The sequence below is a fragment of the Ammodytes marinus genome (genome assembly GCF_949987685.1).
Source record: "Ammodytes marinus genome assembly, chromosome: 15".
Taxonomy (NCBI): domain Eukaryota; kingdom Metazoa; phylum Chordata; class Actinopteri; order Uranoscopiformes; family Ammodytidae; genus Ammodytes; species Ammodytes marinus.
In genome coordinates this window covers 11,722,023-11,747,205 of record NC_137219.1, presented here as the reverse complement: position 1 = coordinate 11,747,205, position 25,183 = coordinate 11,722,023, and the positions used below count along the sequence as shown (strand labels likewise).

Below are 25,183 nucleotides of genomic sequence, written 5' to 3'. Positions count from 1 at the left end.
GCTTTGTGCACTTTCATAGAAAAAGCCTAATAAACACATTTGTTTGTTTCCTCGTGGTGTGGGTTCCTACGCGGTTTCCTCTTATCGTTGGCCTTATTCGCTCGCACTTAAAAAAACGCTCTGTGGAAATCTTTGTGTCCCTTCCACTCTTTTGCACCCAGATTCCTTGCCCCCTCTGCAGAAGAACGGAGGAACTGCATCCTAGTAGCATACATGCTGCTGACACAATTTCCAGTTATGTATTTGGGACTCAGTGAGAGAATGAGGGGACTGGGCAGACTAAACCACAAGTGTCAGAAACGGGTTGCATGTGACATAAACGACCGCAGTAGCAATAAATCTTCAGTGTTACAGGCACTATTTTGAAACAGTTACCAGGTGGGTAAAGCGTTTTGTGCAGTTAAGGCTTTCCGTTCTACATGCACTTCATTTCCTCTCAGAGATGAGCATTAACACACGTGACACAATCTTAATAATAGCATAAACACTGGCTTGATTCATTGTAGAATGTTGAAGATTATTGTCAGACCTTTAACCAGAGAAAAGAAACACGCACATTTCCGTCACATGCGGCAGATGTATGTAGAAACTTTGTGTCACAAACAGATTGTCATAAACAAAACTAATTTTAAAGGGCACTTCCAGCAACTTTGAAGCTGGTGGATACAGTTTGAGCCCATGCCCGCTAAGCTACTGTGCCTAGAAATCGTGTCCCTCTTGCTCTACTTGAACCGGTTGAGGCCCCCAGTACAGCACACAGGGCCCCCTTTTCGCCTCCTCCCATCCCTCTCTCTTTCTTGCTCTCCCCTTCCTCTATCTCTCGTTTTCTCTCTCTCTCTCTCTCCCCCCTGCTAGGATCCCCACAGCTGCGCGGACCAGGTGCGTTCCGCCCCGACACACACACACAGGCACGCACACACACATATATGGACACAGACACATACACAAACCCTCACACCCGCCAACGGACGCAGCAGGAAATGCCTAATACCAGTTTTAGAATGATGCCACTATGCCAGCTTGACAGGGAGGCTGCGGGATCTGTCACCAGAGAAGGCAAGAGAGAAAGTGAGACACTAGAGTAGCATCACACAGCTGATTGGAGGAACAAGTAGAAACTGGAAGAATGAAACAGTTACTCTCATCTCTGAAAATGATGCTCCAGTTTTTAGGTCCAGACAGTTGACAAAAGCAACTAAACATTGGCCTATTTAACTCTGCGTGGAGGTCCATTTCCAGCTCTAAATATCAACACACACAATCTCCACTGGCACGGCCAAAATATATCCAACTACACCTCTCTCCAGGGATCCTCAAGTAAAAGGGACCTCTGTCTGTCCGTATGTGTGTGTATGTGTGCGTGTGTGAATGTGCCGCATGTGTGACTTTAGATGTGTGGGTGGATGCACATGTGCTTTAAAAAAAAACGTACCAGTTATTTTGGTCTGTGGCTCACCACAGCTCACACTCTCCCCTGTCTTGTATTCATCTCACACGGCCCCAAGAGAAGAAAAGGAGGGAGAGAGCGTGACAGAAAAAGACAGAAAAGTAAAAGTAGGGGAGAAGAGGAGGAAGACGTGTTTGTCATCAAAGGTTACAAACATAAGGGATTTCAGAGAACTTTTAGTGGATGCAGTCATAGAGCGCTGAATTCAAGTTTTATGTTTTTTTCTCAAATGCAGCAAAAGTAAAGTGAAAAGATGATGAAATAACAATATTTATTACTGTTTATCAAGGACTGCCTTGACTCATCGTTTTGTCTCCAATATGTAAGAAGTGGTTCAAATGAACACCAAAATGCCCAATGTGATAGCTTTGAACTGCTTGTTAATCTGACCAATTGTATATTTTTTTTTTAAAAGACCCAAATATTCCGTCCACAATCACGTTGCAAGGCTGAGAAAGCAGCAAATGATGTCAGCTTACAAATTACCTACTTTATTTCAGCTCGGTTTCGACTTCACCTATTTTGGAACAGGCTTACATTCAGCTGCAGGAGTTTGACTTCAATCACAACATTTTCCAGGAGGAAATCCTGTTCGGTAATTTGCCTAATTTCCTTCAATAATAGCAAGCCAGCATGAACTGGCACCACAGTCATGTAATAGCCTATCACACACACACACACACACACACACAGTTTTGGTGCTGAGCACGTGCTGCCCCCATCATTACAGAGTGTGAAGCAGATACTGTATCCTGCCTCAGCACCCGACAATGGCAAAACAATGCAACGTAGGAGCCTCGGGTCAACACAGTAACCTATCCAAATTTGATATTGCAATTGTTGGGCAGCATTTGATCCACTGTCATATAAGCTATGGTAAACATATTTGGAGAAACAGCGGAGCTGACAATGTGATCTGGCATACATTTTTATTTGTGTTCTATTAAATGTGTGGATCTGACTGTAAAGCAAATTCTCTTCCTTCAGCCAGTGGTAAAATCTATCCAAATTTCACAGGCTTTAGTTTGCTTTTGGTTAATAGTATCAGAATCTATGGGCAGAATTCAATGTAATTAATAATCTGCAACATATTCTATTGTATTAGCTCAAGATTCTGTCATATTGTCTTCTTCTTTTTATTTTATATTGGGAGCATTTACTTCCTAAATAAAAGCAAAAGTTGTTGAGCCCAACATTTGTACATAAAGCATGATACTTAATGGAAGTTAAACTAGAGATTTTGTGACACTAGAGGACAAACATGTCAGAGGTCAACCTCAACAGTCAGTTACAGCAGCGATGTGGCTGATAAAAAAAAGGCCTTAGAATTTAATTGTGATGGAAATTTAGAGACTGCTACACACATGCATGTACACACACACACACACACACGCTGCTGACACCTCGGCGTGGCCACATTCTCACCTCAAACCTTTCCATTCACTGACTGACAGGCCAGTGTTTCCACCAGCGGATGTTTTTTGAGGCCAGTGTTTCTTTGAAAAGACACAGAGGGCCACAGCCAGGCAGGAGAAGACTACTTCAGCTATTTCAGACTGTGTCTACCGTAGGAAACCTGAAGTTCTACTTTTTCAAGAGTTTTCAAGCTGCACCGTTGAACTTTTCTTGTTCTAAGCCAGTTCTGCGTTTGATCTCGGATGACTGATCTGTTTTCACAGCGTAAGTGTTTGAAACGTTATTCTTCTCACCTCTTCAAAAACCCACTAAGGGCAAGTCCACTGGCATAACATGGCACGTACTTACATATAAATAAATAATATTCAATAAAATAAGTACTTAAGCACAAAGCCAGTAAAAAGTCTGGAGTATATACTTTTTTATGTTGGCAAAATACAGTTTCCTCCTTGTGTGAAATTAAGAATCTAAATCGATACACAAAAGGTTGAGCGCACGCACACACACACACGCGCACACACACACACACACTCCAACAGGAAGAGAGTGGGTGTTTTGGGAGCAGCTGCATGGAGAAGCATCAGACCTAGCTTCCTCCTGGTGCAGCCGGCACCACCTCTTCTCATTTCTCTCTCCCTCTTATCTGTTCATTTCCTTCACATCTTTCAAATTGATGGAAACACACAGTATATCCAGTCAAAAAAACAAACAATATATCTGTCATGCCTCTGAGCCGGATTCAACAAGATTCGATCCGCGCTGTTGGCAGAATTTAGCGGTCTGTGGCAAGTGAACAGAAAAACATGGTTTGTGCATGTTGCAATGCAAACGGTGTGTGTGTGTGTGTGTGTGTGTGTGTGTGTGCGTGCGTGCGTACTAGATCTCTCCTGCTTCCTCAGAATGGTGACACATCAGCAGCACCTGAAAAACCCAAATGTTGCACAAGACTTTCCTGTGCTGAGCTTTTAATCGGGGGGCGTTCCAGTTCGACACCACCCTCACACCTGTGCGAGGTGAGGCTCAAATGACTCGAGACGCAGATGGACGGAGCAGATAAAGCCAGAAATCAAACACGAGAGAGAGAGAGAGAGAGAGAGAGAGAGATAGAGAGATAGAGAGAGAGAGAGAGAGAGAGAGAGAGATTGTGGAAAGTTGACTGTTACATCAGCCATCAGAGCCCACAGCTGTAAAATGTCAATCTTTCATTGTTGTGCAATCATCTTTGTAGTGTTTCGATAATAAAAAGAAAAAAATGATATGATAAACATGATAGGCAGGATTTGTAGGTGCAGGATGGAGTGAATGTCATTGCACCATATGGTTCAACACAGTGTGGAATCTTCCTCTAATGCGACAGAGCACAGGTGCAACTGCCTTAGCATCTTCAAATGTTTCACTTTCCTTTCAAGTTTTCTTTTTCTTGCCCCCTCAATGCTATTATCACCAAGTCCCATCCCAACCTGTATCCCTCAGTCTTCTTATGTCTTCCTCTTCTCCTCACCCTCTTTCTATCAGCAGCCCCTCATGTCACTCAAAATAACATGTTTCAATGATTGCCTGTTTTCTGTTGGAGCAATGTGTTTTATAGGGTAAGCTATGTAGGCTTAAGATATACAAATGTCTTATTTTATCAGAAATGATGATCAATATAATATATATGGGGATTCCCGCAACCGTCCTCCCATGCCCCCCTGCCAAGACCTCTTGCCCCCCCTTCGCCACCCCATGTAAAATTTTCCAGATCCTCCACACTCAGCAGTTATTTCTGTGTTTCCTGTGTGTGTCATGTGGCGGTAGCTGCTCGACGCTAGCTATAGCATGGCTGACAACACACAGGCTCCCAGGTGCAGAGTGTCACAGTGTGGGCCGTCATCCAGAAAGCCAGTGGGCCAGTGAGCAAGCCAACTGGGCCCTGCAGCACGTGCTGCCCTCCCCCTCAACCCCTCAACCCCCCCACCCTTAACCCATTGCTATTCCCAGTGGAAAGGAGGAACAGACTTGTGACATTTTCTGTATGGGAAAGAACGCCCGTCTGTGTGTGTGTGCGTGTGTATATGTGTATGAGCGTGTGGGAGCTTGCCTTTTTTTCAGTTTTAATTTTTTTTCTAGTGAGGCTATGCCGCCGCACCAAACTAACCTGTTTTTGAGGATACAGTTTATCTACTCTTTGTCTCCCAAGTCTTAATGCATTCACCTGTGCATGACCGAGAGACAGACAGGAGCTTTCTCTGGTTGTGTGCAGCCAGATCTCTGTTGCGTTTGGTATGAGCTTGCGTTTTTTTTTTTTTTTTTTTTGCTCCAGAGTTCAGGGGTCAGGCAGGCCGCACCAACGGGAGAGAAGAAACTGGAGTGAAAGCAGCATGCTATGGGGGCACCACCAGGGTTTCGCCCTCTTCCCCCAGCTCGCAGATGCACCGACCCAGACAAGGCTGCACTTCTCTGGGGCAGCACAGAGACACTGCTGTGCTCCCTCCCGGTTCCTGGAGCCCTGATGGCTCTGATTGAGACCCTGCGCCCAATGCAGGAACCAAGAGGGAGGGGAAGGGAGAAGAAGAGCAAAGGGAGGGGATTGCATACACATCTGGCATCTGCAAAAACCCTGCACACACAACTCTCGAAACATCACCAGAGAGAGAGATAGATAGATAGATAGATAGATAGATAGATAGATAGATAGATAGAGATGTACAGGCCGTATAGAAAAGCGAGCTTTTTCTACTGTGATCCGAAGAGACACACACCAACACACACACACATATATAATTGTGTGCCTATACCACCTCCAGAAAGATCTAGAAACGTAATTATGTGAGGAACAGGACAAGAAGGCACAACAATCCTCTCCAGCTGGTCGGACAGCAGCAGCATACACCACTCTCTTCTGCTATTGTTCTATTTATATAGCTAGCCAAAACAATGCCATGTTGGTGTCTAAAGAAAGTCATTATTTACCATCATTGCATCTAAGGGGGAAATGGTATGAAAAACAATGCTATTAGATGTATACAAAAACAGTGGTGTGTGTATATACTGTATTATATGAAAGGGCTATAAAAGCAGTCAAGGGGAAGATAAATGAAAAGCTGTGAAAGAAGAAAAAGGAGGACACAATAGAAAGCGTATCAGAGTGCAAGAACATTTGTGTGGGTGCACGTCTCTGCAAGGTGTCTTTTTGGTGTGTTTGTTGCTTTTGCGTGGGCGCTGCCTTTTGCATTAGGCGGCAGTACAGGACGGAGTTAGTGGGTAGTGGTTGGGACGTGTGTTTATGTGTGTGTACATGTGTGGGTAAGCTCTTCTGCTAAACAACCAGCACCTCTCTCTCTCTCTTTCTCTCTCTCTCTCTCACTGTGTGTATTTCAGCCCACTCTTCCACAGTGCCAGGCGTCTCCGTAAACCTATTATTTTCTTCAAATGATTGAGGCGAGGATATCTCCTTTGAGTTATAAAGCGGAAAGAATTTGTTAAGGAGGCGGAAAAGGAAAATAAAGACAAAACATGCTTTTAAGCGCATAATAAAGAGTAAGATATCAAAATGCAATGTAAGCCGTGATGTTGGTGTGCCTGTGAGCTGCCTCCTCTCTTCGGGGTGACTGAGTATAGGCCAGCGAGAGGCATCGCTGCGAGCTGGAGCGGTATGCTCTTTGTGGCCAGCTGTGGGGCCATTAAAGGCCCATCTGCAGACAATAGGCTCTGTCTGAAGGGCACACACAGCCTGGTTCCTGTCCTGCCCTGCCTCACTGTGTTTGTGTATGGATGCGTATATAAGAGAGAGTACCATGCATTTCCATGCCCCCATTTTAATCTATTACAAAAGGAAAACACAGAAAACGTACACTCACTCGGGCAGCTACTTTTAAATGTTTCGATGGGGTTTGCATTATGCGTGGTCATTTTCCCACAGCTATATCTCAATCTCTTCCTAAATATAACAAAACTCATAACCTTAGTCTGTGATAACGCCTTTTCAGTAATGTGGCTGAAATGAACTGAATATTGCCGTAGGTTCACTGAGGCATCTGTTGTTGAAGTCAAACACGATCAGAAGGCGGAAAAAAAAAATGATTTCACTGTGCGTTTAAAGCCTTCCTTTCAAAACAAGGAGATGATGATCAGTGTATTAAAAGGTTATCTCCTCTCTTACACTTGATATGCAAAAAATATATAGGCAGGCACTGGAAAACAGCTAGCAGGCCCGACCACATACCACTCAGCGCGGTTCGATCAAGCAAGCCACAGCTTCACATGCACCGACACACACACATACACATAGACAGACACGGCTGCTGCATGCACACACATGCAAAAAATATCTGTCCCGATACCAAGATAGGCCCTGAGAGGTTGCACCTGCACCTGTGCCCTGGTCCACACCTACACACAGGTGTCAGGATGTGACACATACACACAGACAGAGATAGCAAGCGAGGGAGGGGGAAGAACGAGAGCGGGTTGAATCACACAACTGCGGTCGAACCAAAAAGCTTTTTCTAGATATCCATCTCTGTATTTTGGAGTGCAGCGATGAGTGTGATTTTTCATTTTTAAATAGACTTTAAGGTTTATGTGTTTAATAACAAGATGTACCGCATACAAAGCTAATTCAGTAATCGCTTGGTTCTCTGCGATGATATAATAGGGCTTTTTACACATAATTACAGGTTTGCAGGAAGTGGAGTGAGGGTTTAAGCAAAGTGTGTGTCATATTGCACACATGAGTGCGTCAAGTGTCATTCTGTAATAAATGAGTGGTCTCTGAATCCAAGTCTGAATGTCACAGTGAGTCACAGCCATGTCCCTCGTTGGTATGGCATGTCCCTTTTCTCAAATGGGGCAGAAAAAGGGACAAGAAAATCTAAATCGGGGACCTACCTACAAAATAAATATATAACTGCTGGGGCAGACACGTGTGCTGGAACACACCGATACACACATACACATGGTCGGTACAATAACAAAAGCTTGGAAGTACATACAATTTATTGTTTCCAAAAGTGAACAATTAGGAAAATAAAGGTAGTGTTTAATTTGCTTTGATTGAGATAAGTTAATTAACATCACTTATTCACAGAATTCACATTAAAATAAGAAAACAAAAAAGATTATTTCATTCCATTTTTAAGATAGTATTTATACTATTTAAATGTTAATATAGTAAATGTAAAACCGTTGACATGTTGGAAGACAACTTTGGTAGATATTATTATCAACAATGTGGCCCATTAAAAGAGAAGCAATAAAAACATCCTCATGAAGCTCTGGTTTGTAATTTTCTTTTTTTTTTAGAAACATCGCCACCTTATGGAAGCCGACTGTTGCTGCAGGCCAACATATAGTATACACTCCAGCTGCACTGCAACTGAAAAAATATTAATATTTCTTAAATGTATCTTACACAATTTTTCTTCTCATTGTTTTTTAAATACTGTTTCGACTCTTCTTTTTGTCTTATTTAAAAAGGCAATTTCACTCACTTTTGAGTTTCAAAAGGTACTATAACAGACAAAGCTTTTCAGTGCAGATACTATATTCACTAGTTCCCTGAGTCAAAGTAATGTATTTTGAATCCGACTAATATGTTATTATTAATACATAAACTGGAAATAAATAGATTTGAAGTTGGTGTGTAGAGTAGTTTTAAAGTGAACCAGATTAAGGACGGTGACTGAGGAGATGCAAACCTGCCAGAAACCCCCAAACCTTTCTCTTTCTCACCACACATGGCTCACAGCTCATCCTTGCCTGCTCCAATGGGGCATGACACGCCGGTGCCTTTGAGGCCGCAGTAGCCTTTAGGTACTTTCTTCAGGTATTGCTGGTGATGGTCTTCAGCGTAGTAAAATGGCTGCCCCTCCAGGATCTCTGTAGTGATGGGTCCGTAGCCTTTTTTCTCCAACTCCTAAAAGAAAATTACAAGGACATGGAAAATTTTAACATATCAGTTTTGACAATTATGTCAATCAAATAAATTGTATAATTTAGGTAGTTGAGCTTATACCCGACACAATAATGTAGCAGGCAAGAATGGATGTCTAAAAGTGTTCCCTGTTCAAACATTTTAAACCCTAAATCGTATGCTGTTAAATTGCAATGGTTATGGGGTTAAAGTTTTTTTTCATTAAGTTGAGGCAATATTCAGTTAAATTGATCTTCGCAAAAAGCAGAACCACGGGCCTCCTTGATCAACTTCACATCACGATTTCTATCGCCACAGTCATTACATCAATTCAGTGCCATTTTTTTTCTTCCCGTTTTTCTGCAACTTTTTCAAGAATGAGCACACCTCTTTAAATGATTGTTTTACCCTGCAGTGTAGTGGATGTGAACTCTGGATCACTCTCTCACTAATTCAGTAGAGTTCTCTGCTGCTCCACGAGAAGAGCGAGGTGATTGAGTGACAGAAGAAAGGCTGAATCTGTTTCTTTTTGTAGTGCAGCTTGCCTCTGTGGGACAAAGCATCAAAAAGTATCCGCTCTCTTTGAGAACTCCTTAAGACACTCTCATACTTACACCTTCTCTAAACACCTTGAGAAAGAGCATAAAAAAGCACACTTCTTCACACTTACACACACTAAACACCGCTGAAAGACATGTATCAAAAACCTACAGTGTGCTAAGTGGTTTTCTCTATCTAGTAATCTAATAATACAAGCACTCTCTAGATCAAAGCTCCCGAGAGCTGACTGCAAAAGTTCGAGGTACACTGGGACTGGGGCAACAAGTAGCTTCCTTGTAGTGCGCATGGCCTCAATCAGAACAGTGTGTAGCATGGAGGAGCTTTGCGCTATGGGGGCATCAATTAAGCAGAGCTCAGCGGCATTGAAACACAAGCTGAATATATTCAATGTTCTGAGCTTCAGTGTACGCACGTCCTGTCTCTCTGCACGACACCGTCACGGATGCTATTTGAGAATTCAAAAGAAGACTTCTTTATTTCTGCTTGTGATAAAAACTGTTACAATTGCCAGTTGAAAGTTTGCAGTGCGCTCCCTTTTTGGAGGCTGTGGTCAACTGGAATTAACAGAGGTTATACATAGTGGATTCAAAGTGTTCAGGACAGGCTGAAAAATAAATCTAATTGTCTCATTAGTTTCCCTGATATGCAGCAGCGTCATTCGCTCCATTCCATTGTTGAACTATAATGCCCCTTATGTTCCAAACAGTCAAATTACTACAGTTAAGATTCAAGTGAAAGACGCAGCTTTTGTTTTTATTTAGAGGCAGACTGGCCATTTAAAACTGGCAATGGATACTTTTATATATATTCAATGTAGCAGGCATTGCTCATAGTGATGAACCCAAGGAGAATTATCACCCAACTTTTCAATCGTTTGAAGGGGATTTCAGCTCATTGCTTTGATTTAATTGACCACAGTGTCACCGCTTTGGTTCAGTTTGCCGGAATCCTAATCAATCCAAATGTGCTGCATTTCCTGGGTTAGCCGCATCAATAAACCCAGCCACATACATGCTAGAAAAGAGATACAGTCCACGTGTTTATGTCACATACATGTGCATCTCGAAAGAATGGATATCATGGAAAACTTAAAGTTTTTACACACAAAGTAAAAGAAAGACTTAGCTTACAGCTCATGGAAATCCAAAATCCAGCATCTCAAATTATTAGTATATTTCTATTTTTGATTGGTTTGTAATATTCTAGTATTTTGAAACGTTGCATTTTTATTTTATTTTAATGAGCTGTAAGCCATAATCAACTAAATTAAAACAAAAAAAAAAGCCTGAAAATGTTTCACTTTGTTTTGTTATGAATCAAGAGGATATAATAGTTTAACATTTTGAAATTAAATCAAAGAGCAAAAATAACTTTTCTATGCTATTCTAATATTTTGAGTTAACTGTAATTTACTGGTGCTTTAACAGAGCCAAATAAAATAAATGGTTACTATTTGTACTGGAATTTCACTTGCATTTGAGAGAAAGACAAAATTATTATCAAAGGACTACAACCACTAACTTATAAGAGGGAAACAGTCACTGAAGGGCAGCAGGGTAGTGTATAATGTTGTCCACATGGAGGCAGTGTGGTACAAGCTCTGTGTATGTGTGTGTGTGTGTTGGAGGTGATGCAGTGGAGTCAGTAAATCAAAGCTCTGCGCCCCACAGTGAGGCTGAGGCAGCAGCTGACCTCTAAGTCCTCAGTGGCTGCCGCTCCATAGTGTTGGCTGTAATCTCCCTGCAGGAAGGACCAATCGTCCACCAAATCAAACTACGGCGCAATGCATTCTTCAATGCAGTACACCCACCTCAAAGGCATGCATGGACATATTTACCTTATAAATGCACACTGTGTGCAGTCTGGCACAGAAGAACACCCCTTTTTACCACCTTCTATATCTGACAGCATTGTATTAAAACCAGCCGACACACAAGCATGGAGCTTTGTACAACGTGGCCTAATTAATCACTCATCATCACCAAACCACTGTAGTAGCGAAAACCCTTCAGGGCAGAAGACGCTTCATGTGAGGAGAACACAATGTCCAAGAAAAAGGTCTGCTATTCTGGGCAAACGTAGCCTACACCCCGCCCGTCTCCCTCGCTCTCCATCCAGCCCTCTACAGCAGTCACAACACGGCGGCCATTTTAGATCTATAAATCAGAATGCATGGCGTCGCGCAACCGTGTATAACCTTACGTGGCTTCTCTCTCTCTCTCACTGCAGCAGCAGCAGCAGAGGAATGGAGGGAAGAATGTGGAAGGTAAAAAACGCCAAAGATGGAGGAGTAGAGGAAAATTCTAAAGGAGAAGAGAAAAGCAAAACGTCCTCCAGCTGGGCATTTTGAAGCTTCTGATGATGACGTTTCAAATCAGGGCTGCATAAAGGGAGAAACATGTGTATGTTCATCAGAGTTTGTGCATGCAAATACACAATTGTGTTATTGTGTGTGTGTGTGTAGATTGAAACAGACGGTCCTGAATACCAGACGTGTCAGGCGTAGGTCAGCATATGTGTTTGTTTTACTGCAGGGGCAAAAATCATGTCACACAGCCATATTATGGGGACTTACCTACTATTTAACATCTCCCCACGAGGTAAACCTTCACAATTTAGGGTTAAGGGTTTATTTTTGTAAAGGTTATGGTTAAGGTTGGGAGGCATGCACTGCTGATAGTTAACGGTAGGTTAAATCGCCAGGGAATGAATATTAAGTCAATACAATGTCCTCCTAAGTGACAAAAAACAGGTTGGTGTGTGTGTGTGTAAAAAGGGCTGAGCTCACTCAGCCCAGTCAGCCCTTCCTTTCTTCACGCCTGTCGGAAAGACTTCCCTGTCAAAGACATGGCTGAACGGGTGCATCTCTCTCTCTCTCTCCCTCTCTCTCTTTTTACATCTCCCTCCATTGCTGATTCTCTCTCTCTCTCTCTCTCCCATGTGAGTACAGACCACCGCTCCGTGCTACCAAGTCCTCCCTGCTCTCCAGCCAAGCGAGAGCCCCACTCGCCATCACCATCGCCACAGAGACGGCCCCGGGACACAAATAGGACGTGACACCCCGAGAGAGGGTGGAGGTGGAGGAGGAGGAAAATGCACTCTCTCCTCTCCTCCTCCTACCCCACTGTCTTGTCCCTCTCTCTGTTTTTTTTTCTCCCACAGAAGGCCTACGGCTGCATAGTGGTGGGGAAGAGACACGCATTGACATAGAGTTTGTGACACCCGATGACTCATGGTGAAGACATTTGAAGAGGGATGTGACCTCAATTCGGCGATTTATGTAATCCTCCCTTAGTCTATACTCCCGTTACTGGTGTGTGCGGTTACAGCTATTTTGCCATTTGTCTGGCTCCACATCGCTATTGCTTTGTCAATAACATCATCTAAAATATTGATCTCAAATTCCTATTGGCATTGCCATAATTACGTATAGTAGTGCCAAAGCAGGCTATACAATGTTTTACAATGTAAATTGGGCTAAAGAGAGTTTTTATCTAAGCAAAATTGCATCAACGTGAAAATACTCCATTGCAAGTATCAAGACCTGCATTTATTATTTGACCCGAGTAGAAGTAGTAGGGTGGGAATCTCTTGGCACCTCACGATTCGATTCGATTCCGATTCAGAGGTCAACGATTCGATTCAAAATCGATTTTCAATGCATCTCAATGCAAAAAATGTTTTATGTACATACCCATGTGTGAATTTCAAAAATATATTTATATGCACATCTGAGTTTGCTACTCAGAGTTTGCTAATCACTTCCTACTTTTGTGATGATCATTAAAGACAATCAACAGATGAATTGCCTTCTCTAATATTGTATTAAGAGAAAAGCTTTTCTTGTCACAAATATGACTTTCTATGAACAGTGCAATAATCAATGCAGCTTTCAACACAATATGGAAGTATGTAAAAACTAAACCGATTCAGTTTTATTTTATTTCTAATCTCGTAAATCATGTTTCTATAGGATTTCTATTCTATTATCTATTTTCTATGTCATTTCAACACATTGTACAAAAAGTATGGCTTGGAATTCAGCAGAGATAAAGCCTGTGCAAGTCATGGGTTTGCTGCTCTCAGCCCTTTTGAAGCCACTTTGGAAACAACTCGCACATGTGTGGTGTGCATGCGCAATGGCGCAGGAAGTATTAGTATTTACAAAAAATAAAAAAAAAATAAAAAATTATTAAAAAAAAAAATTATTATTAAAAAAAAATCGATTATTAACTTTTCTGAATCGATTCAGAATCGTTCGAGAGAGAATCGATATTAATCGGAAAATCGATTTTTTTTCCCACCCCTAGTAGTACAACTATACTAATTTACAATCAACACATTTATAACATAAGTATTCTTCGTAATCCTTAAAGTATAAACAGTAACAGTACTCACTAGAAAATAAAGGTGAAGTGAATATGAAGGTGTAACTTCACCACCGCTTCATTAGGGCATCTCATTATTGACGCATCACTGTGTAAGAAACGTTTAATGCTGGTGCTGGTCTAGATGAAGCAAATTTGACCTACTTCATATACAGATTGGCATTTTAAATTTATAATATTAGAAAGTGTATGTTTTCTATGTAAAATATTGATATTTAACTAGTGACTACAGCTGCCAAATATTTGAATGGAAATGAATGAAATGTTAAAGAGTAAGAGTATAAAGTAGACTTCAGTGCAGCCTTAAAGATGTTCTTCAATTAAGACCTTAGGACCTAAATGTATTCAGCTACTTCCCACTGCGGTAATTCAGAATACAAAAGAAAAAAGTCAAATGGTTTTGTATTATTCTAAAAACTCAATCCTGTTCGCTCAGATTTAAAACCGATGTAGGCTAACGTTAGCTGGTTTTATCTTCACACTGGAGCCCAAAAAGCCCCTTCAACATCTTAAAAATGTAAATATACATTTGAGTGGTGCAGAAAGCAAAGCTGATGGGCTGTACAATGCTGCTGCTACCAGCTAGACTCTTGGCCAGCCTGAAAAAAACCCACACGAAATAGCCTGACATGATACTTATCGACTAGTCCACTGCACCACGCATGCCCTCAATGACCTCACGGAGAGAGAGAGAGAGAGAGAGAGAGAGAGAGAGAGAGAGAGAGTGTGATGGAGAGACAATGAATGAGAAAAACGGTCAGGGAAGGAGAGTAAGACACAGAGATGGTGCAGAGACATGCAGGGAGAGATGGAGAAAAGTAAAAAGGAGAACATGGGAGATTATTGAGAGGCTGTGGTGAGGTGGTGGGAAAAAAAATACAACAGTCTGAAAGAGCGAGAAGATGAAGAGTGCTACATTATGCTACTTGTTCCTGTGAGGTTTCCGTAAAATGCCATACATGTTTAACATCTGCATACCTCTGTGTGTGTGTGTGTGTGTGTGTGTGTGTGTGTGTGTGTGTGTGTGTGTGTGTGTGTGTGTGTGTGTGTGTGTGTGCTTGTATGTGTGTGTTTGTGTGAGCTAAAGGAAGTGTAGTTCCCTCTGTGAGTCCATCTAGGCACAGGTTTTTTCTTCTCTCCCCCCGCTGCCCTTCTATGTTCATCTCTCTTTTCTTTTTTCTCAGCGCGGGTCAGGCATCCATTTTAGCTGGGCTCTAATCTTCAGCAAGCACTCCTACATTTTGTGAGCGAGGAGGACGCCAACACTCCAACATTTTGAGAGGGAGAGAGGATGCACATACACGAGGCGTAGCGCGCTCTTACCTTTTTGTTGTTTTTTTCTCAATTTTTTTTTATAGAGCTGACAAGTAGCTCTACATCTGAAGACGGAAAAAGCAAAACATCATCCCCACTTTCTTGTGAAAAGCAGTTGTCCTTTTTTTTTTTTACATTTCTGTGGCATTGTACTCTGCAACATTTAATTGAGGCACAGGCATTTATCTTCTGACAATTTAAGAGATTTAAGTTATATGGGAATAATTTTTCTGTTAAGTTATCTTATAGCCAGTACTATCTTGTGATTACACGAGATTTGTCTTGTTGCTTCCGATCAGGTCTGCACAAAGCAAAAATATAGCATGATATTCATGTAAAGCACTGACAAACTATAAATGTGAGAGCTGGGGAATAGTCACAAGGGTAAATCTGACTTTTTGAAGACCTTCCAAAATGAGGGACGTGAGCTTGTGACACATGCTGTGCCCCGTTTTTAACAACCCCTCTGGCTTCTCCTCTAGTCTTCTAGCCCAGAACAGCCACCCCTCCTCTTCTTTTTTCTCCAACCATCATCCAAACCCCTGTGCACCCCCTCCTGCTTCCCCCTTTCAAGCTCATTAAGTTAGGATGCCTTATCAGAGGGCACACTCACCCCTCCAAGGCCCTACACACATGCATGTGCGCGTACACACACAATATTGAGGCTGGCTTGATAAGACCTATTGTTCATACATTCATGCGCGCACACACACACACACACACACACACATATATATTATAGAAAAAAATATATATATAGAATCTTCCATTTTTCTATCCAAACCCTTAACCATCTTTAACCACCACCAAGCACTCTTCTCCTAATCAACTGTTCCCATCCCTTCTCTTTCACCCCCACCCCCAGCTCTGGGGAGACACATTTTAGGAGAGCGGGAGGGATGGAGAGAAAGAGAGAGGGACGGGGGAGACAGAGAGAGAGAAAAGAGATGCACTCCTCCTCTGCTGCCACAGCGGCTTGGCTACAGAAGCCTTTGATGTTCTGCAAATTTCAAATTTCATTATAGAGAACCCCTTTCTCCTCTCCTCTCCCTCCCTCCCTTCCTCCCCCCCAATCTCCTCCCCCTCTCTGCTCTCGCGCTTAAACAAGCTTTTCTGCCTCACTCTCCTCACCCCCCACTTCCCCCAATGCTGAAGTTAAGAAACTGAAAGCCCTGCAGAAGAGACTCTTCGTATGGGTTAATTATTCATTGGGCTGTGCGTGTATGTGCCAAATGTATGTCTGTGTGTGTGTGTGTGTGTGTGTGTGTGTGTGTACATGCAAGTGTGTGTGAGTCACTGGCTGGCAGTGGGGTGGAATCTGGATTTTGTGATGCCTGTCTTATCTCCCATCGTCTTAGATCGCCTTCACCCACTCTCTCTTGTCACTCTACGGAACATGCACCCTCTTCTCCTGATGGAGAGTGTTGGCCTTTTGGGCTAAAACACACACTCATGACGGACACACACCCTTCCTCCATGGAGATGCCATTTTCGAGCCGAGTGCTCTCGAGACTCAGCATCAATGCGGCAAGGCAACCATTTCAGGGCAGGAAGCTGCCATTTTGGTTCATAGCATGACAGCCGCTTTGAGAAGATGTGTCCCAGTGGCCCTCAGATGAAGCAGGGGTGCCACTGAAGTGGTTGACAGATTCGTGGTGTCAGCAGCATTTGTGGGGTGAGAGAAGGGGAGAGTGCTGTGTTTGAGGATGTTGGTAAATGGGTGCGTTTTTTTGTGAGCGTCTTTGCTGTAAACTGGGTTAAGGTTCTCCCTGCCTTTCCCTGGCATGGAGATGACAAAATGATAATGCTTGATATTATAGCCGTTGTTTATGCTCTAAACATTAAACCCTTGTCTGTTTTTCACAGCTTTTTTAACCTGCTTATGGCAAAGTCAGTACGTCAAAACAGTCATGGTGCTCAGTTGTCCTGGAATAATATACCACTAGATGTTTAAATGTGCATATTTTCAGGGGATTTTAAGACAAACTAGTCATGTTGGCCTAAAAGGGGAGTTTCAGAGTTCATTCAATTATTATTATGTATTATTATTATATTCATCAACATGTAATAATCAACAATGATAATAATTACATATTGTAATTTGAATTAAAATTATCAAATGTTATAAAAGCTATTAAAGGTTAGATTATTCCATCAACTGCTTTTTTTAAATAGTAAAAAAAAAATGTAACTGAACTTTCAAGGCAACATGGATAAGAAGAATAAAAAGTTTTATTGTTTTGTCAATTGCGATCCAAGGTCAAGAATGAACTTTATATTTATTTTTCTTTGTTCGTTTTGTGATGAATATACTTTGGCCCTACATTTTCCAATCGAGCTTTGGGCAATGCATTTACAAAGTATTAGCATTCCTCCCCAAGTTTCTTCAGTTTACACACAGTATATGTCAAAACATCTCATCCCACTGTCCCTCACCAGTTGTAGTTTCAGGTTTGTAAAAGCTGCGATTGGTGCGTGGCTTAAAAACCAGGTTGGTGTTTGCACATGTGGGGTCACCGTCAGTTGATAGCCTGTCAGTCATGGCCCTCTCATCAGATTGCCCCCTGATTTCTTTCCTTATCCTGCCTTTCCACCCCTCATTCACCACGTTACTGGTCCCAGCTGCCACCCCCCCTCCCCCTCTGACCCCAGCCCAAGGCCAAGGTTGGGAGGTTGTTGCCATGGTGACGTGGGCCCCCCCCTGTGGCACGTGGCTGCTGACCCTAGGAGCCCGAAGTAACCATCAGGATCATAATTTGCTCCCCTCCGCCCCCTGCCATCTTGTCCATGAATAGCATTTAGAGAGCGAAGAGACCAACAAGCAAAGCTGGGGGATCAATGGATAGATTGACTGATGGATGGACGGACGGACAGATGCAGGATAGAACAAAAGAGGGACGCGTGTGTGGCTTGAAAAGACCGGAATCAGAAATGAGTTTGGATGACCTATCGACCCCCTTCCTCTTTTCCACTTTAAGAAAGAGAGTGTCACCAATTGGATGTAGATGGAGGGGGTCAACTTAACGGAGGTGGATTTGCTTAACTAAACAGCATCAAACTCCACGAGGTCACCACTCCAGAGACTAGCTTTTAATTGTAATTCAAATAACTTGGACAACACCAAAGCCCTGCTTAACGGACAAAAACTGGGACTTGAAATTATTCAGTTTGGTTCACTCCTGACAACACTCATGTTGTTACAGTATGATACAATGAACAAAATCACAAACAACTACTATTGACTATCCCTGAGATAATGTTGAGGTAAAACCTTGTGATGTGGTGTGTGGGTATTAAACAGTACCTGCTGAAAGGCCACTTTGCTCTTCAACGCAAGCTCCTGCTGAGTGGGGTTGGACGTGTAAATGGCTGAACGATACTGAGTGCCACGGTCATTCTGCTGCCTCATACCTGCGTAAACACACACACGCACAAAGGGAAAATAAGACAACCCCACAAATAAGCCCCCCCCCCCAAGTACCATTATCACCACAGTCACAATGTAATTTGCATGTAAAAGGTTTTCACAATAATGTCATCATCTCGCATGTAGAATTCATGAAGCCAAATTAATTCAAAGATCAGAGCAGATTTGGGCTTTCATTAAAGGGGGGTGGGTGGGCGGGGTAGTTTCAGTGTGAAGGTGCATGGGATCGTGAGAGTGTTGCATTCTCTTCTTTTTGCCATCTACGCGGTACTGTCAACATTTTCATCAGCTTTACATCAGTGTGTTTGGAGGAGGCCCCGGCCGAGTGTACCTTGACTAGGAGGCCAAACAGCTGCCACCACTTCAATGCTTTTCAGGGGCTACAATCCTGAGCGGCTCTGGCATCCATGCACCACTAAATGGCAGGATTGTCTTTATCTCTTTCACCCACTCATTCTTTGTTTTTCCGTTTTATTGAAAAGCATAATATTTTTCTCAAATCCCTGTCTTTCTCAATCTGGCCGTCTATTGGGCGAGTGTCTTGTGTGTGTTCTTCTTCAAGGCTTCAACAGCTTTGCATTTCAGCCCACGGACAAGACGGTGTCTTAGTTCATTTGAATAATGGAAATAACTGACAATTGGTCAGTGATTGCCCATCAAAAGTGGTATAAGGCCGTATCAATAGAGGAGCTCATTCAACTTTTGTTGAAGTATTCAACTTCAACTTTTTCACACCCTATGTAATGGTATTACTGTATTTGAGCCTTGGATTTTCAAAGAGTCTTCTGAACCCTTCTTATGTGTTAGAAAGTTGTATTTTTATGGTCCAATGGACCTTTTATCTTAGAATATACAACTTTTTTTCAATATAAATGTTTTAAATTCACTCATTGCATAGTGAAGAAGATAAGTACTTATGTTATCTGACTATAATAGCAATATAATATTTTTAAAATATTAGCATTTATTTGGAGTCGCGTTAATGTTCCTCGGACAAATTTGAGTCATTAACTCTCCTTTTTGCTCTGTTTTGCTCTACACCAAGTCCTGAAGGAAATATCTAGTTATTTAGCTGCTAATTACACCACTTGGCTCACCAGCCTTTGTACAGTGTCTTGTCTGTTGAAAATAGAAGTGTGCAGTAGCTGGAAGCAAGTTAAGGAAAGTAGAGAGGTTGAAGCAGAACATTGAAGCTGTAATCTGTAAAACAGAAACATGTAATGAATTAACGATGCTCAAACACTTCATAGAGCTGAAGGGAAGTGCACAGTCAAGTGATAATCCTCTACTGGTTTCTTCACTACAGGAAAGCCCTTTCACATGACGTAGTAATCATCTGATAAATTGTAAATAAGAAATGTCGATAAGTGCAGCGGTGAATTAATAATTCAGTGCTGTGCCTCTAGTATGTATTGTCTTCTAACATTAGACATAAGTTTGCCAGGTCTATCCTCAAAAATTAGATGACATTCTTAGATGAAAAAGAAAAAAAAACATTATTAACCAATCAGAGTTGGCCACAATGCGTTTATAAGCTTTAGAATGTTTAAAATTGGGCCCAATGCGAAACGCTTTTTTTGGGGGGGGGGGGGGGGGTTTCCCCATTTCACACATCCTGAATTGCCATAAAGTGTCTCATGAAACTATTTCTCAACGATATGAAGAGTGTTATTAAACTCAACCCAACATTTTGTCAAACAACATAGGCTACTGTACGTTGCACTTACATAACATTGACTCATACGTTGCTTCCCATAACCTGTTTCATATGTTGCTTCCCATAAATATTGTGGAATAAAAACTATTTTTAATAAATGTGCAGACAAGCTGGAGCCACAAGAAGCTGGCATCTGCCTGACACAGTGATCAGTATCTCTTGTTCTCTTTAGATTAAATGTTACTTTACATCGTAGAGTGTCACAACCTATCTGTGACACGGTCTGTTCGGATATAATGGCTATAAGTATTCATCTTCATGCAAATCAGAGCAGACAAGCAGACGTCGCCCGCTCTCCGACACATAGTGAATGCCTCAGAGAATTTGCATCAACAATATTAAATGCTTGAGTTGTTCAAATATGATTTTTTTTTGTGTGTTGTGGAGATTACTCCGTTGAACAAAATGTGCTGCTCAGTGAAAAGCTTATTTCCTTTAATATGTTCACCACAAATGAAAATGAATAAATTAATATTCCACAGAAACCCACAAAAAAAAGCTTAAGAAAAAGAGAGTAGAGGGAGTATAACTAGTTTTGCAGGTATTTGGTGCGTGCCAAATTTCCTGGCAATCCATCCAGTTATTGCGGAGACATTCCGCTTAACATTTTTTTATGTCAACCAACTGGTGGAGAGTTCAGGAGATAACTTAAGTCATAAGGCCTCATTCTTTGGGGAGCATTAATGTCGAGTTAACCATATTTCATTACCGTCTTTCCAATAGTTGTTGAGATGGTTCTAAGTGGTGGACTGACCAACATGTCAATACTGCCAAACATCCCTGATTTAATATTTTACCATTTCATAAACACACTTTCTAATTTAAATGATTTCCATGTTTCTTGTCTTATTTCACCACTTTCAATTCAAGCCATTCTCTCATTTGGTCTGTGCACCCTTCTCTACCAACCTTTTCTCTACATCTCTGCAGTGTTGGATGTCGGCCATCTTGCCCCCAGTGCTGTTGTTCAGTGACGGGGCTAATGGTGGTGGCCCCCCTTCATCAAAGGCCACCGAGCCACTCTGTCATTGGCTGTCCACCAGAGCCTTTACTGTGATTCGCCGGCTGGCAGGGGGTCTTATAGCATTGCCGTTCCCTCTGACCTTCCCTTCTGACCCAGAGGATCTGACTAGCCCAACACCCTAGTAGCTAGTTTCCAACACAAAGGCAATTATACCTACACCATCGGAAGAGGAGTTACTCTCCAGTCAAAATAGTAACACATTTCAAAACATGAGCGTAGGTTTCGACTATTACTAAATCCACATCCATCCCCATAAGCATCCAGTCATCAAAAGAACTACAACGGCAACAAATACCACACAAAAAAACTTTGATTCCGCCCCCCCCCAAACCAGCCTCTCTCTTGTCTCTCCATTTTTAACAGCCCCCTTCGTTATTTTCTCCATCCATCAAAGGCGGCAGTAATTATTAATGAGAGCTTCCCTGTTCTCTCTGCATTATGCATGAGGGCCTTGCCTCTGAAAGCAGAGGGTAATGGGGGGTGTACCGAAAGGGAGGGGCTACGTCACACACACGCACACACACACACACACACGCACACACACTCTCAGGTTCACTGACCTATGCCCGCCAAGTCAAAAATATTAATTAATTGCCCTATCCCCCCCCCCCCCCAAATGAGAACATTTTAAAGTAGCCCCTTCAACACAAATGGAAGAAATAAGATAAAGTGGGAGGGTGGTCGAGTATCTCAAGTCCCAAAAGGTGGTATCTACAATCTCCAACAGACATTATTGCACATATCTGCATACACAAACGTGCATGCATACACTTTTAGGGCTCGGTGTTGTGTTTGAGCAGAAAGCAGAAAGGAGAAGTTTAAGAAAGAATCAGGAAAAAGAGTGAGAGCGCTGTACTGCCAATGCCTGTCCCTTTTTGCGTTCACATCGAAAGAACCAGTGACCTGGCCCCAGCTTATTCTCCCTTGGCATCTTTTTACACATGATGATCCTTCATCCGTTAACAACTGTAAAAGCTAAGATTACCTAACCTCCCCACCTTTTTATGTTCCGTCCCTCTCTCCCCTCTGTCTCCCTCACTGCCTCTGTATTCCATCAGGGCACTCAGCACTCAAATAGATGTAAAACAAGAAAAGACATTTAATTATGAAGACTAAAGAATAAACATTTCAGCAGTCGAGCTATTGTCAGTGTTGCAATTAAGAAATGTTTCTGCATAATTGGTGACTTTTTGCATCCTTCTGAGCGTGGAGGAAGAAAACATTTGAAGTGAGTTTGAAATTATTGCACTTGGCAGCGCGTACCAATTAGGACTGCAGCAGAGTGAGCACTAATGAACAATCTATTGCAGTTTTTTTTTTCTTATTTTTTTTAAGCTCTCCATTCCTACCCCCTACCTGCATACCCCCTCCCTGGTGCACAATTGTCATACTTGTTCACCCACTTCAGGTCTACACAGGGAAAACCCTTACCTAGCCCTACCCTGTGCCCAAGCTGAAGCAGCAACTGGGGCTATTTATTTGCGTTTTTTTTTTTTTTTTTTTTTAAGCTGATGCAGACAGACGGACCTGCTATCGTTATTACTACTACTAAGAAGAAAAAGCACACGAATAATGATAATAAAAGAAGAAGTATAATGCCTGATAACTGCAGTCTTCCCTCTGTGTGTGTGTGTGTGAGAGATAGTACTCTGGGTTGTGCTGTGCCCCTCGGTCCCGTTACGACTGTGTGCGTGCCAACAGAGCCCTCTCCTCCTCTCAGCTGCTATTTTTGCCCTGTTCTTATGTAAGCCGCTCCTGATGCGCTGGAGACAGAGGCAGAGTACGGAGATGGGATGGTGAGAGCATCCCCAGCGGACACACACACTCGCCTGCACGTGCAAACACACACAGCACACAAAATATAGTATATACACTAAGGGGGGTGAATAAGTGACATATATATTCTAACATACAGCGCAAAACAGAAAGTGATGTCTGCTGGCTGTCACCCTAAACCAACAGTGGGACAGTGTGTGCCTTGGCAACAGTACTGTGCAAGCGCATGTGTGTGTGTGTATATGTATACACAACTCTTAAGGTGTACAGCCACATCATGTAGATTACTGCAGTAATTACCGTCATCTCTTTTTAAAAAACGGTTTTATTGCTCCCTCCTTAGCTCCGGTTTTCTTTTCTCCACTGAATCAGTGATCTCTAACATGATCACTTCACGGTTCTGGGCATGTTGTCAGAGCACTGTGATTCTGGCCCTTACGCTGTTTATTTTTAGCTGCATCTAAATCTAACAACTCAAGCTTGTTCTACCGTTGTGCTCAAGTCGGTCCGGATGAGAGCACTAGTTAAAACTCCCAGTATTCCAATCTGTGATATCATATGATAATGTTTGGCTATTCATTTTCTTTTTTAGACTGTGTTCAAGGCAGCAGTCCCAGCAAATGATCTGAATATGTGTAGAACATCCTTTTATCCCTCTCAATATTAACAAGCAGCTTTGGAAACAAGCACATTTTCCATCAAGTTTACAGATAACAAATTCTAAATAAAGTAAACAGAAATATTGTCTGATGGTGATTGTTCCCAATTCGATAGCAATAATACTTAAAACTCTTACATCTTTCCAGAATGAATTACAGTCAGTCTCACTTCCCTGTAGGCGATCCATTTGTAGCAAAGCATTGATTTTCGAACGGTATACATCTTGTTTCAGCAGAATTCTTTTTAGGGCAATTCATATTGTTTTGTATGTGTGATAATGTTGACAGCCTGAAACTGAAGCTGCAAATATTTAGGCTCCGAGCACATTTCTTTGTGTCGTTTGTGTGTGTTATTTGGTGTCATTATTATTATGCATTATGCAAAACAGTGATGCTGAAGTCTCTTTCTACAGTCCACAATCAAAGCTCAGGTGCGGATGTAATGTTGTAACAATGTTTTTTGTGCACTCTTTATTATCATTACATTATTATTCTCATCCTTTTCCATTTCACTAATCCAGTATTGTTTGTTATGCTTTATTGTTACATTAGGTTGGTATCTGTGAGTATTTATTTACATGCAAGGTGAACAAGTGCACAAAAGTGACCAGAAAATGTTGTCTAACAGAAGCACACACACAAACACACATGACTTCTAAATTGAAAAACGTATAAGTATAACATAATCAGATGGATACACATAACTCAACCCCCACACACAGTGTGCACACACGTGCCGCAATCTCCATAAATTAGGGCCGTCAGCGCGTGTGAGGGTGTAATAACTGACACCTGGTAATGAGTACGCCATTTTCAGCCAACCGTTGGAGAGGCAAGGGGTTGAGTTAGAAGTGTGGGGGTTGCAGAGGTCACAGGTCAGGGGTCAAGGTCACCTCCTGGGAGGGGGTTTGCCTTTAGATGGCTGGGGCATCCCTAAATTGAGGGATGTGGTGACACGGGGGGGACACAGGGTTGCCCCAACAGGGAATTGACGTGTGTCGCCGCCAGCTGGGGTGAAGATATTATATAAATGAATATTCATGACCATTCAATTGTCAGAAAGTAAGGCCCGCCAGCGTGACTTGGCAGATGGAAGACAGCTTTATGTATGTCTGTTTGGTTTTCTGACCCGATCCATGTGTATGTGTGACAAGACATATTTTATATTCCATGTGATAAGCTCTTTTTGTAGCATAAGACAGGACATAAACTCAATGCAGCTACTTCACTTGTTAAAAGAATAATGAAAATAAAAAGCTCAAATGAATAAAAAATGACCACCACTGATTTGCGACCATTTAATAGAAGTGCAATACTTCTCTTTTATGCCGTGCGCCTCCAACCTACAAGGGTGAGCATGCATGTACGTGCAGAAGTTATTAAATGAGGACAGCCGCCTCGGCCATCTTGCCTGTGCATTTGAGTTTCGGCGTAGGCCTGTGTGATGCCTGTTCACTGACGCAGCATCGGCAGCCTACAGCGTAAATACTGCATGGCCTCGAAAAAATAGAGGGGATGGAGGGAACAAGAGGAAGAGGAAGGAATGGAGAGGAAAAGAGGA

General features: G+C 42.2%; 1 protein-coding gene across 1 annotated transcript in view; it reads right to left on the bottom strand.

The window, feature by feature from the left end:
- Window positions 1–8,443: 8,443 nt before the first annotated feature.
- Window positions 8,444–25,183, bottom strand: part of msrab (methionine sulfoxide reductase Ab) — a gene marked incomplete at its 5' end in the record, with an annotated part of 29,961 nt that continues 13,221 nt past the window's right edge. Inside the window, 2 exon segments of the mRNA XM_080042298.1 lie at window positions 8,444–8,759; window positions 18,324–18,430. Of these exon segments, the coding sequence (XP_079898424.1) occupies window positions 8,586–8,759; window positions 18,324–18,430 (281 nt within the window). The 3' untranslated portion in view covers window positions 8,444–8,585.